The sequence below is a fragment of the Cyprinodon variegatus genome, unplaced genomic scaffold, assembly GCF_000732505.1.
Source record: "Cyprinodon variegatus isolate N-32 unplaced genomic scaffold, C_variegatus-1.0 Scaffold843, whole genome shotgun sequence".
Taxonomy (NCBI): Eukaryota; Metazoa; Chordata; class Actinopteri; order Cyprinodontiformes; family Cyprinodontidae; genus Cyprinodon; species Cyprinodon variegatus.
The window spans coordinates 141772-154319 of record NW_015151296.1 but is presented as its reverse complement, the minus strand read 5'-3'; the positions used below and the strand labels follow the sequence as shown (position 1 = coordinate 154319).

The 12548-nt window shown below is 37.8% G+C and overlaps 1 protein-coding gene across 1 annotated transcript; it reads right to left on the bottom strand.

Annotated features, from left to right (window-relative positions):
• Positions 1 to 1012: 1012 nt before the first annotated feature.
• On the bottom strand, positions 1013 to 11951 carry LOC107099162 (epithelial membrane protein 2-like). Its single transcript, XM_015397179.1, has 5 exons — positions 11809 to 11951; positions 11001 to 11091; positions 6001 to 6109; positions 5770 to 5910; positions 1013 to 1558 (listed from the first exon to the last, which is right to left on the bottom strand). The coding sequence occupies exons 2-5, from the start codon at positions 11073 to 11075 to the stop codon at positions 1398 to 1400; spliced, it is 486 nt and encodes a 161-aa protein (XP_015252665.1). The 5' UTR covers positions 11076 to 11091; positions 11809 to 11951; the 3' UTR covers positions 1013 to 1397.
• Between the last annotated feature and the right edge of the window lie 597 nt (positions 11952 to 12548).

Here is a 12548-nt window from a genome sequence, read left to right as displayed (position 1 = left end):
AAAAAGATTTTTTTTGTACTAATTTAAATGAAATATGGCAGGTGTCAACCGTCTCTATAGCTTCAGTCGTAAGTGGAGTCCATTCATAATGGCCGTGCCTTTCATACTGATTTGGGGCTTTTATAATGCATTGAGCGTCTGTTTTTCAGGGTGGAATAAATCATTGTATGACTTAAGCAGTGTTATTTTTAGTTTCTCTGATCTAAACAGGGTAAAAAAAAAAATAAAAAATACTGCAATTATAGGGATAAACTCCTTTTAGGAGGTTTTTGGTACAATGGTTGTTTGAATCAACGGAATTATCTTCAGCTGCTTGATTTCCAAGCATAGACCACATATCTTGCTCACCTGCTGGAGTGTGTTAGAGTCCCAGTATCTGCCATCAAATGTACGGGTTCAGGAAGAACCCAGAAAACACCAAAACTCAAGCTAGTGTAGACTAGAAAACCTGGGTTAAGGGGCTGAGTGGGTGCTCAGAAAAAAAAGAGACAGATTAAAAGATGTACTCTAGAGACAGGTTATAGGACCAGAGAGGACAAGGATTTAGTGCTGTACAGACTGTAAAGCAAGGTGGGGGCAGCATTATGCTGCGGGGTTGCTGTTGGTAGCACTACTGTTAACAGGTCGCACAAAGTTGATGTAATAACGTACATCCACTTCAACCTCATCTTAAGTCAACGACTGCATGGTTGATATCTGGATAGTTATGTGTCCCAAGCAGGCTGACTTACTGGGATCACAGACCTGTTGGCTTTAACTGAGCTCTATTCACTTCTGAGAAACGGGTTGAATATTTAGCCTGAGTTATGCTAAGGCTTCAACAAGTGTGTTTTCTCTTCGACATTTTAGGCTGCCAGCATAAACTGGATCAAAGAAGATTAAGGATAGATTCTAAGTTGTCTCAGTTATTATTCTTTAAAAGCATTCTCAAAAAAACAATTCACACTCAAATTTATGCCTAATAGGAGAATATGTTAATTCCTGACTGGAACTCTACCAATTCCTTTTTTTAATTCTTTAACCCTCTATCAAGTAAAATGAGCCAAACAGCGACTGAGCCTGGTGGAAATCTACCCAAAAACATTTCACACAAACTATTCCTTTAAATACGGATAATGTCTGGACTCACTTTTTAAACCTACAGGTTGCTACAGCCTAGAGATAAATAACTAATTGGTTTGGTTACACAGATGGAAGCTCTCCTCATTCCCATTCAGTCCCACCCCCCCGACTCTAATTTGTTCAAATCCAAACAAAACAATTGGCTCGTTAGCATTAACACTTTCCCTACTGCGGATCAAGCTGACAGGATTTAAAACGATTAACAGGACTCCTCAGCCTGGCAGCAGAGGAACATGGACCCCACCCTCCTCCTCATCGCTCCTTCACCCGCTCCTTCACTCGGTCCTCTTCCGCAGGACGACGAAGGTGATGGTGAGAATGAGGGTGAAGACGAAGGAGATCCACGCCAGGACGTAGCAGTGGCCGTACCCTCCCTGTGTGTCGGTGGTGTGAAGCTGCGCTGTGTAAACGGAGGCGGCTGTCATTATACACAGGCCTGCAGGAGAAAAGCAGGGAAGGATGAAGATATGAGACTTTAGAAGAGAACATGAGAACTTTTTAACAGACACGAAAGTTAAAAGCAGCAACATCAAATACGTTCTAATTAAAAACACCTTAATGTTATATAGCTATATTAAACGCAGAGTGTTTGAATCATTTATATCTTCATTTTAAACGTTTTTGCAGAACTGCGTACTGTAGAGTAAATGACCCCAGTACTTGGTCTGAAAGCAGGTTTACCAATTCAGAAGGAAAGAGTTCTCTGAAAATGTCTGTGTGCATCAGCTGTAGGAGCTCCGCCTCTTTTCTTTCTTTTTTTGCCCCAAAACTCTTAAGATGGACTTATGTGGACTATCTTCCAATCCTTTCAAACCTGCAGTTATCTCTGTTAATGTCTTAGCTTGTGCCTCCATAATTTTCCCTTTCACCCAACTTTCAGTTACCATGGTAACTCTGAACAGCTAGCTTTAACAATAACCTTATGCTGCTCCACCTTCTGTAAGGTGTCTCAGTAACCGTTTCAATAAAAGCTGTGAAGTCAGTAGTTTTCAACAGAATCCTGCAGGCTTTACTGTGATATTTGTATTAGAAATACTTTTTACTGCTTTATCTAATCTTATTAGATAAATAGACTGAGCGTACAGCCTACATTTCAATAAACTCAGAACCAGAGGATTCCAAGCACTATACCCTAACCACAAGGGGTGAGTATTGGCATTAGTGTTGGGATACCATATGTGTCACGATACTTGGGTCACAATAATATAATATCACCATATATGTTGATATTTTTCCTGCTATCAAAATTAAAAGTATATAAGACAGCCAAAAATCATGATATATTGCATAAACTATTTTTTTCCACACCTCTACTAACTTAGGCCGCCGCTTCCCTAACGTAGTTACAGCGAGAAGAGACTTTGTTGAAACTCTGTGGCATTTTTTCTCAAAGTCTTGCATAATTTTAAAATCCTCCCAGGGGTTAGTTAGTGGTGAATAAATACACATTCAACAAGAAACTGAATCTATCTAGCCTACATGTCCTAATTGCATAAGATGATGGTTATTTAAACCCATTAGCAATCTCCTAGTGTTTCCCTGCTTATGTGAGGTTGTAAAAGTGAAACTGATTGTGATAAAATTAAAGCATTAATAACCTAAAGAGTCTTATTTGATAAATGTTATTATTATTTAGAGAAATCTGGTGAAATTACCTGCAACCAGTTTATAAATGTGCTGTTACTGACATCTGCATTGTAGTCCACACCCCAAAAATGTAACTCAATAAAGCTCTAGCCACTGTAAGAAACCCTGCATATTTGGTCCTTTGATAACCGCACATCTTTTATTTTTTTTATGCAAGCCTTGCATCCTAAAATTTCCACCTTCTTTGCATGGCATTGACTGAACCTGCTTCAACCGGACACGAAATTCGCCTGCGATAGGTTGTACACAATGATGCGTGTGCTGTAACACACAAGATAGCTATGCATAGCACACCAAAATAATCCAAAATAATTAAGCAATTTGAGGATGAGTGTCCTTTAATAGCATTTTTCACAGACTATTCGGGACCTTGAACTTCATTCTTTTGCAAATTCATAGACCTTCGGGGATATTATGCATCTAAGTCCACTCTGTTATAATCAGCAAAAAGTCCAGAACTAAAAATTGAGAGAATATAGAAGGAATTGTGCAGATCTGCAGCCCTTAATGTTTTTATCTGATTTTACCTGCTGATTAGCCAAACAATATTGTCTTCAACAATCAGTAGGGGCACAACACGATGCCATAGAGGTAAAAACTGCAACCTAAACACCCCAAATAATCTTTGTCTTTCCCCACCAAATACAACCATTTTTACGTGTTAAGAGTTAAATCTTTTTATTCTGATCAGGAGTTTCTGACGTGAACATTTGGTTGAGAATATGACAATAGTCTGTAGTCGTGATAGACAGACAAAGCTTTGGAGCCTTGAACACTGAGACGTTCCAGGCTTTTTCAGCTCACTGGCAGCAGTTTGTTAGCTACTCCTCTACTTAGTCTTTGTTTTGGAGCTAAACATGGAAAAAGAAAAGGGACATGTTAAATCACAATTTGTCTTTTGATCACACTCCGTGATAAAGTGACCATTTCCTCTGTATTGTTTGGTTTTGTACATTATCCTGCTCTAACATCTGGAATGTGAACACGGTCGTAGCACCGAATGTTGTCGCTCTCATTTTCCTCCACAAAACAGTTTACATTGAAGATATATTTTCATTAGAACCTGTTAAAATTCTTTAATGTCACGGAAACGTGAGTCTTAAACTGCCCCACCCTTCTGCATCTCCCTCCGGATCTAAAGACGTGTCTTTGGCTGTTTCCTGAGCTTGTTTCTCCTCTTTGTTTCTTCTTTCGCACCCTGACCATTATCTGATACCTAAGTGCGTCAGACAATATTGTCTCTAAAGATATTAAAAAGGATTGAGAGACGAGCTGCATCTACAGGGAATTTGTGCATACAGATAATATGTGGTGTTTGCAGAGCTGGCAGATGTACAGGACACATGGCCCAGCCAAAGGCGCTGACAGCTGAAACAATGGAAAGGATGATAAAACTCCTGGAAAATAATCCAGCACAGTTATTGTTCCCAGATAGATGCTTTCTCTGATTTATAGTAAGAACAAACAAAATGAGAGCAGACTGTTAAAATGAGGATGTTAGAGTGGGCCAGGCTAAAATACTTCACACTTTTTGTCACTTCCTGGGCACAAACTTTGATGTTTTTGTCAGGATTCTTCTGATGTTGAAGATCAACACCAGTTAGTACAAATTTGTTAAACATAAGGAAAACTATTTCCAACTTAAAATTTTGCACTTTTATTTCCCTTGAATTAATCCTGCTGAATCACCTTTTACTTTAATTACAACTACAAGACCCCACCAGTTTTGCATATCTAGAGACCTGAAATTTTATCCTTTCTTTGAGCATCAGTCTGAGTTCAAACAAGGAATCCTGAGGCCTTTCCAGGACCGGAACACCTTGTCTCTAACCACTTTGCCACAACTCATCCAGAATTAAGAAGACCTTTATGGAAACGGAGCAAACCCCACCCTTCCAGCAAAGCGCCAACGCCCCTAAACTATTCAAGCAGCTCAGCTGGTTTAGATGGAGAAAATCTGTGAATATCTTTTCTGGCATTCAGCCCCTTTCATCTTCTAAAACCATTTATCTCTGCTAAAGAAAAGCTCTTCAAACACTTTTCACCCTTTTATCTGCTAAGTGTCTTTGTCTTTTTGAAAGGATTGCTAAAAAATAGAAATGAAATCACATGCAGTGGAGGTCTGTCAACTAATTACCCAAGTTTTTAAAACAATTTATTATCTTTACTAATTGCTATTGCATTTAATGATATTGGCTTGAAGGGAGACAAATAAAAAATGCACATTAAGCTATGGGATTTAATTTGTAAAATAAAATGAAACATTTTCCATTAACTACCTCTATGTGTTGCTCTGTAGCATAAAATCCCACATCTGTAAAAGCTGAACCACATTTACACCAAACTGCATGCTTAAGCCAAACCAAATGGCACGAGTCAATGTTTGTGTCGAACTGATCAAGTAAAGGCAGTGGTATTTACATTGAAAACAGCCAAGCACATGCTGTTTTTAGCACATTAACAGCAGAGTGTTAACTGGAAGCAGCCAGGGAATGCTGATGATTGAATGGGAGGGGGTCGTTGAGGATAGAACCAGAACTGTAGCTGCAGACAGAGTATGGGCTGAAAGTTAGATGAAAAACCACTGAGAGTGGAGTTTATATGAGCACTTTGTCATTTATAAATAAAAACTATGAAGACCAAATGGATTTCAGCTTAGTGTCATGAACAGCTAAGGATTAGCGTCTTATTTATCCTTTTGTCTGCATAAAAGCTAAAGCATCACAATTTTTTCTATGACCTTTAGAGCCTGATCTCATAAACATTGCAATTGTTTCCTTGGGGGTTATGAATAAAGTGAAAAAATAGCAACATATTTATTTCTGCTTATAATTCTTTTAAAATAGTGTCCAGTCTGCGTGGTACCAAGGTTTAATTGCACTACTGACCTCGGTCAGCCAAGCACGCGGCATCCATTTAAAAATAAAACTAAAGCTAACAGCGATGCAAAAGAGAAACATGAATCAGCGTCCCTCATAGCGGTGACTCTAGGTTACTTACAGGCAATTAGCTGTAAGATGCCGGTGAAGATGAACCTGTGGCCTTTGGGCAGGGTAAACAGCTGGGCCACAAACACAATCAGGGCTAAGATGGTGAAAACACACGCCAGAACCGAGGTGGCCTCAACTACCTGGAGGAAATCTGCAGTGAGACAGAGGTAAAAAAAAAAAACATAGATGTAACCTTTTTGTCATGAACACAGCTGAAATTAAATGTTAGTTGCATTCAAACCTGATTCTTGATCTGTGTAATCCTTTAGCTCACTGTAACGCCAGTCTGAGTTTACTAAGCTCCACTTCCCCCACAGGTCCATGTATTCAGTTTGGTTGATCCACCAGCCCTGAAAATATGAATATATGTCAGAACATGCAAGAGAACGATTGCACAGCAAATGTTGTTGAGTTTTTTTTTTTTAGCCAGCAAAGGTTATTGCTTCCAGTTTTTTTTTCCCCCTCTGATGTGTGCTTGCATAGATGTGGGCAGACCAATTCACCGTTCTCTTACAAAGCTGTTTTTTTATTGTTATTCTGTAAGCGCTGCCAAACCAGTTTTTATGTACGTGGAGGTTTGAAAATCTGCAACACAGTGGGTGGTGAAAACATATTTTGACTATTAACTTCTGCTTTCTGCACATGGCTGGCTGAGGAGAGGGAAAGGTAGTCTCATATAAAACTGTTCTGAACTCTCAAAAATTCTGACCACAGATGTAACTTAAAGCAATTAAACAGACTTTTCTGTGAAACCCGATTGCATTTAGACATAGTTAACCGCAGACAAAACAACATGCAACAGTTCTAGTTGTTCTGCTGTGTTTTTAGAGCTTTACTTAGTTGAAAAAATGTTTTCTTCACAATCATATTCCACGATGGCATGTGGTTAGAAGGTGAATAATCAGTTTGTTTCAATTAACCCATTTTTTTTTTTTTCTAACACGTTTTTAAATCAAATGTCGCCTATAAAGTAGATGTTCATAAGTAGATGTTTAATGCCAATCCAAAACATTAGAGCCATACTTAAAACACTGCTTGGATATAAGGGAAATTTGCCAAAAAACATTCTTGTTCCTCTAAAAAATCTAAGCAGACATAAGTTCCTCAGGTTCCTAGGCTCCATTCTTGGGCCCCTCCTGTTTGTTATCTGCTTGCTCCTTTAGCTCAGATTAACAAGATCAGTTACTATAACTATGCAGACAACAAACAGCTTTCCATTTACCATCATTTTCTCCTTCTTAATAAAAACATAATTTGTCCGCCCGTGTTTCCAGACCAGCCCCAGAGCTCACGGCTCGGTTCTGTTGCACCGTAGTCGACCAAAATCCCGGATGATTTTGAAATTCGCCCCCGGACATTTTTTTATGTATGAAAAGTAGGACATGTCCGGGAAAAAGAGGATGTCTGGTAACGGTACCATATTAACAATTTGCTGTTTCAGTGAGTGAGTGCTTGTTGCTATGATGCATCTTTGCTCATCAACTGTGTTCGTTGTAAACCAACCAATCAGCGCACAGCTCATCTAAATATTCATGAACACACCATAAAAAGAAGAAACCTGTAGTTACATTCTAGGGCCTTTAACCAGGCTTGCTTTTGGGCTCATAGGACAGCAAATATGTAATTTTCAACCCAACCAATTAAACACCCTATTTAGAGACCTTAAGAACCAGCAGGAGCGGATTTAGGAAATGTGGGACCCTAGGCAAAGACAGGCAGGGGGCCCTCTGAATTGAGAAGACAACACATAAAACAGACCCATTCTACAGATAGAGAAATTTTATTAGAATAGACATCCATTGTTCATTCTAGGTTTTGTCCCTCTCTTCTTGTCCCTTTTCTTGTTGTGTTCCTCTCTATGTTTTGTACTCAGCTGACTTTTCATGCTGTCTTAAAAGGAAAAAATCAAAAAGATTTTTTCCAAGCACACTTAATATTATAAGCGTTCTAATGGCATTTTAGCCAAAGGATTTTTATCAAAAACATAATAAATGCACACAAATAAGGAATAGTTGTATTAACCATACATGGAAACAGAGTTTTATGGGGCCCCCTAGGAACTTGGGGCCCTAAGCAACTGTCTAGTATTGCCTAATGGTAAATCCCCCCCTGAGAACCAGTAGCCCTTTATAATCATTCTATGACCCGTTAAAGTCAAAGTTAAAAACCCATTTGTTCAGAACTACCTTTGACTATTGAAGTTAAACTGTTAACTGAGGTATCGTTACTTTAAGGATGTGATCTGTTTTATTTACTTCTTCTTTTGTTTAATTCATGTAAAGCACTTTGAAATGTCATTGTAGTGAACTGTGCTATACAAAGAAACTTACCTTGCCTAGTGGTATACAGTTTCCTTATATTAAAGCAAAAGGTCAATTCTTTTTAGAGTCTATAACCTTAAATGCTATCTGTTAATATGAGACCTTACCTAATTTGAAGACTCTTATTTTGAAGTAAGAACAGAAGCTGTTTTAAGACCATAACATTAACAATCCACAACTAAAAACTTGTATAATNGACTATTGAAGTTAAACTGTTAACTGAGGTATCGTTACTTTAAGGATGTGATCTGTTTTATTTACTTCTTCTTTTGTTTAATTCATGTAAAGCACTTTGAAATGTCATTGTAGTGAACTGTGCTATACAAAGAAACTTACCTTGCCTAGTGGTATACAGTTTCCTTATATTAAAGCAAAAGGTCAATTCTTTTTAGAGTCTATAACCTTAAATGCTATCTGTTAATATGAGACCTTACCTAATTTGAAGACTCTTATTTTGAAGTAAGAACAGAAGCTGTTTTAAGACCATAACATTAACAATCCACAACTAAAAACTTGTATAATTGGATTATCGCAGCTAGCAAACTAAGGATGGAAACCACATGGAGCAAACTGTTAAAAGCCAAATACAAGGATACGAATCCTAACCAGTATCTGATATATTTAGACTGATACAAGAAGTGGAATATCTAATCTAAACAAATATTATTTTAAAAAGTTGATGAAAATATTTGCTAATGTCAGCTGATCAGCTTGCAGTGCTTTACTCTCAGGGTAATCATACAGGTTTTATTTTGTTTATGTTTTCAGAATGGAGTCGACTGCTACAGCTTAAGTCGTTCTCTCTATGCATCATAACAAGCAGCAGGTTGTTCTTGGTTGGTTTCATCACGACATAATTAATAAAAGTCAACTGGTCCACAAGGATCAGATCCCAAATCAATGCAAATGTATTATGGAAGAAGTCTTGAGGAAATCAATGCACAATTAAACTTGAATTATGGGTTTAATTTGAACATTTTTATGACTATCTTCAACGTTCATATGAAACTGTCACTAGTAATAAAATTAAACTTAAAGACGGAGATTTAGGCACATGACAGCAATGTTCACAGGTCATTTGCTCTGTCTCAAATCAATTCTCAAATCACACACACACAAAAAAAAATCAACATATACATGCTATCTATTCCACTTATAGAACTGCACTGTTGTATTTGAGGAATACAGCTTCTATTGTTCTTAGGCCGGGATCCACATTTGAACAATTGTATGTATTTGTTTTAACTTAATCTACAAGTACCTTTAGATCTTTAAGTATTTGTACTTATTTTCGAACATTTCCTTTATCCTGAAACAAACAATATTGAGTTGGCTTAAATTATTCAGAGAATTAATATACCCTGATGTGTTGTCAATTACATTTATAAATTTTTATTTATTTTCAGGGAAAAATAAGTTAAATAAAAACTCTACTTTAAAACACAAAATATATATTTTTTTACTATTTGGACGGATTAAAACCTTTGTTGTTAAGTCTAATCAGTATGTAAAGATTTACAGTAAGTTATTTGCTCTATGGTGGTGCAGTTTGTAGCTCTGCTGCCTTGCAGCAAGCCGGTCGTAGGTTCAATTCCTGGCTCTTTCTCTGGAGTTTGCATGTTTGTGCTCTTGATTTATCAACCAGGGACATCAGTGGACTGGGAGCCATTTATGGTCAACCTGTTCCTGCTAGCTGCCTGATAGTATTGACCACACAATTAAATAAATTTGGAACACATCAAACCACGACACTGAGCATCAGATGCATCAGATTAAGCTAGCTAATGCATTATTACTAACTTAGTAATCTACTAATCATTAACCAGAGTATAGAGACTCTATAACATGAGCAACCAATATAGAGCAGTAATTATATCAAAATTGTTTTAAAAAATTATATAAACATTTTACATTTAAGATAAAGAAAAAAGTTTCAATCAATAAGCTTTATCCATTTTAGATTCAATTGGTTGAAATTGTGTAAGAAATTCACAAAAATACAATTGACAGATTAATCAATTAGCAAAATGAACATTAGTTACAGCCCTCCGTGACATAAAGATTGTTTCTTAAGACTCAAGATTCAGACCATATGTTTTCAATCTTCAACTCCAAAAGGGTTTGTAGTGACTATTTGTACAAAACTAAAATTCAAAATTCAACAAAACTTAAAAAGTGATCAAAGCAAAAGTTGATTTTAACTCTAATAGCCACCTGATGCACCGTGGATTCTGGCTAACACAGTCTAAAAAGATTAAAAAGGGTCAAAATCCAGTTCTTTGCTTGATTTATTCTGCGTTCAGACGTTACAGGCTTCACAGGATTCTCCTATTGCTCTCACTCTGATTCCTGCACCTGTTCTTTGATTGACTGACTGAATACTGACAACTGGTAAAAAAAAAAAACTTATGACTACCCACGTGCATAATGAGCTACCTAAGACCTACCTATTTATACTGTGAAACACCCACATCCCAAGCTAAAATTAATTAGCAAATTAACTAAACAAATCTTATTCTAAATAACAAATCAAACTAAATCATCTAATTTCTAAGATTTAACTGAAAATGGAGAAATAGCTTCTACAGGGTTATTTTCTTTATTCACTATTGCTAAAATTAAATAATGGGTTAAAAAAAAGGGAAAAAAGGACATAAAGTTAAAGAATTGGGAGTATGGATGATACTGAGAGCCATCAGTCTGGTTCTTGTGTCTCTTGTGATTCCATCAACTCAATTAAAGCAAAATTTGGGCCTTTTTTTTCTTTTTTTTTTTTCAAACTTCAACAGAGAGCATCTATAGATGACCCAGCTTAGTTTGCATCACGTTTGGATTGATTAGCAGAAAAAAAATGTAATCTCTGGAGAGCATCTTTAAAGTGATAAAAGAAGAAAAAAAACAAAACAAAAAAAACACTCACGTTATCAATAGTGGCCACCAGGAGCAGGATGATGGTGGTTATGTGCAAACCGACGATCCCTACCAGCACCAACATTGTGACCCTGTGAAAACTGAAAAATTAGAGGAATGTGAAAAGACGCAGATCTTTGCTTATCTTCCAATCACATGAGCTTTATGGGACGCATCAATTAAGACACAGCACGAGTTCCAATAAAACCATTAAACACTGACAAAACAGAGGGGAAGGGATCCGTTACATGCGAGTCTCAGCACGCCCTGCGAGTCAGGGGGGATTTTTCAAAAACATCTGGAGTCAGACACGTCGCACCAAAGCGCCTCTCTTTACAGCTCTTTATTTATTTTTCTCCAAACCCAACTCTGGTCTAATGATCTCCTAATGAAAACCAAAGATCTCCGCTTATTATGTAGAGTTTTTTCAGTGCTTTCCGCTGAGAAAAGCGCGTTTGTTTGGACGTGTTTGGGCATTCCCAAACAGGACCCACTCAATTACACACCAACACACCCCTACCCACACACACACACACACACACACACAGGCCCAGCAGCCAACAACTTTAAAAAGAGCGCGAGAATCCAGCAACATGTAAACCTTCAACTAAAACTTGCGCAAAAGTAACAAGAACTGCGTAAAAAGCGCGGCCGCTGCTCCTCTTTGACGCATTTGTTGCGCGCTTTTTTTCAACGATCCCCTTAAGTATTTTATTGCAACTCGCTCATCAAAAGTCAGCCCTGTTTTTAAAGATAAAAAAGAAAATGATAACTTAGTGTCACAGATTCGGGACTTTGAATAAATGGAATAAATTTACCTGGAAGCGCTTAAAGTCTCGGCGCAGCCGCTGCTTGGGAATGTGTAAAAAAGTGTGTCCCCACCCTGTCTCTAATTCTTAGCGCACACTTCTCCCTCTTTTCTCACTCCCTTTACACTTCTTCCCTCTCCCCCTACTAAGCTCCACCCAAAAAGTCTCAAATGTAGCTTTTCAGTAAGAGGAAAAAAAGCTCAGAACACGGAAACGCCTCAATGTTGCGCTTTAAAGTGAGCGTAAAATACGCATTGGACCTCAAAGTCTCAACAATATTATGAGAAAGTGTTAAAAAAAAAATTTCAATCCTCTTTTCCCTTTTGGTGAGCTACCTACCTCTCAGTCTCCCACTTTTGAGTTGGTAGTAACCCAAGAAGAAAGGAGCTCCAGGGAACCTATGGTTTATACAACCACAGTTGCACCCTGAGGGGACGAATGCATAGACAAAAACAAGAGCAAAAAGTAATGCACATCTTTCAGCAACTGGACAGCTGTTTCTAGCTTCCACAAAACCATGATCAAGCTGAAAAAACATCCCCACAGCATGATCCTGCTAACACTATGTTTTGTCTATAGCAGGGGTGTTCAAGTCCAGATGCATCTCTTCTCTAACACACCTGAATCAAAAGGCTCAATCCCCTCATGTAGCTCAGCAGAGGCACGGTAACCAGCCACTCATCTGATTCAGGTGTGTTAAAAATGGTTGCATCAAAAAGTTGCAGGATAGTAGCTCTTGAGGACTGGAC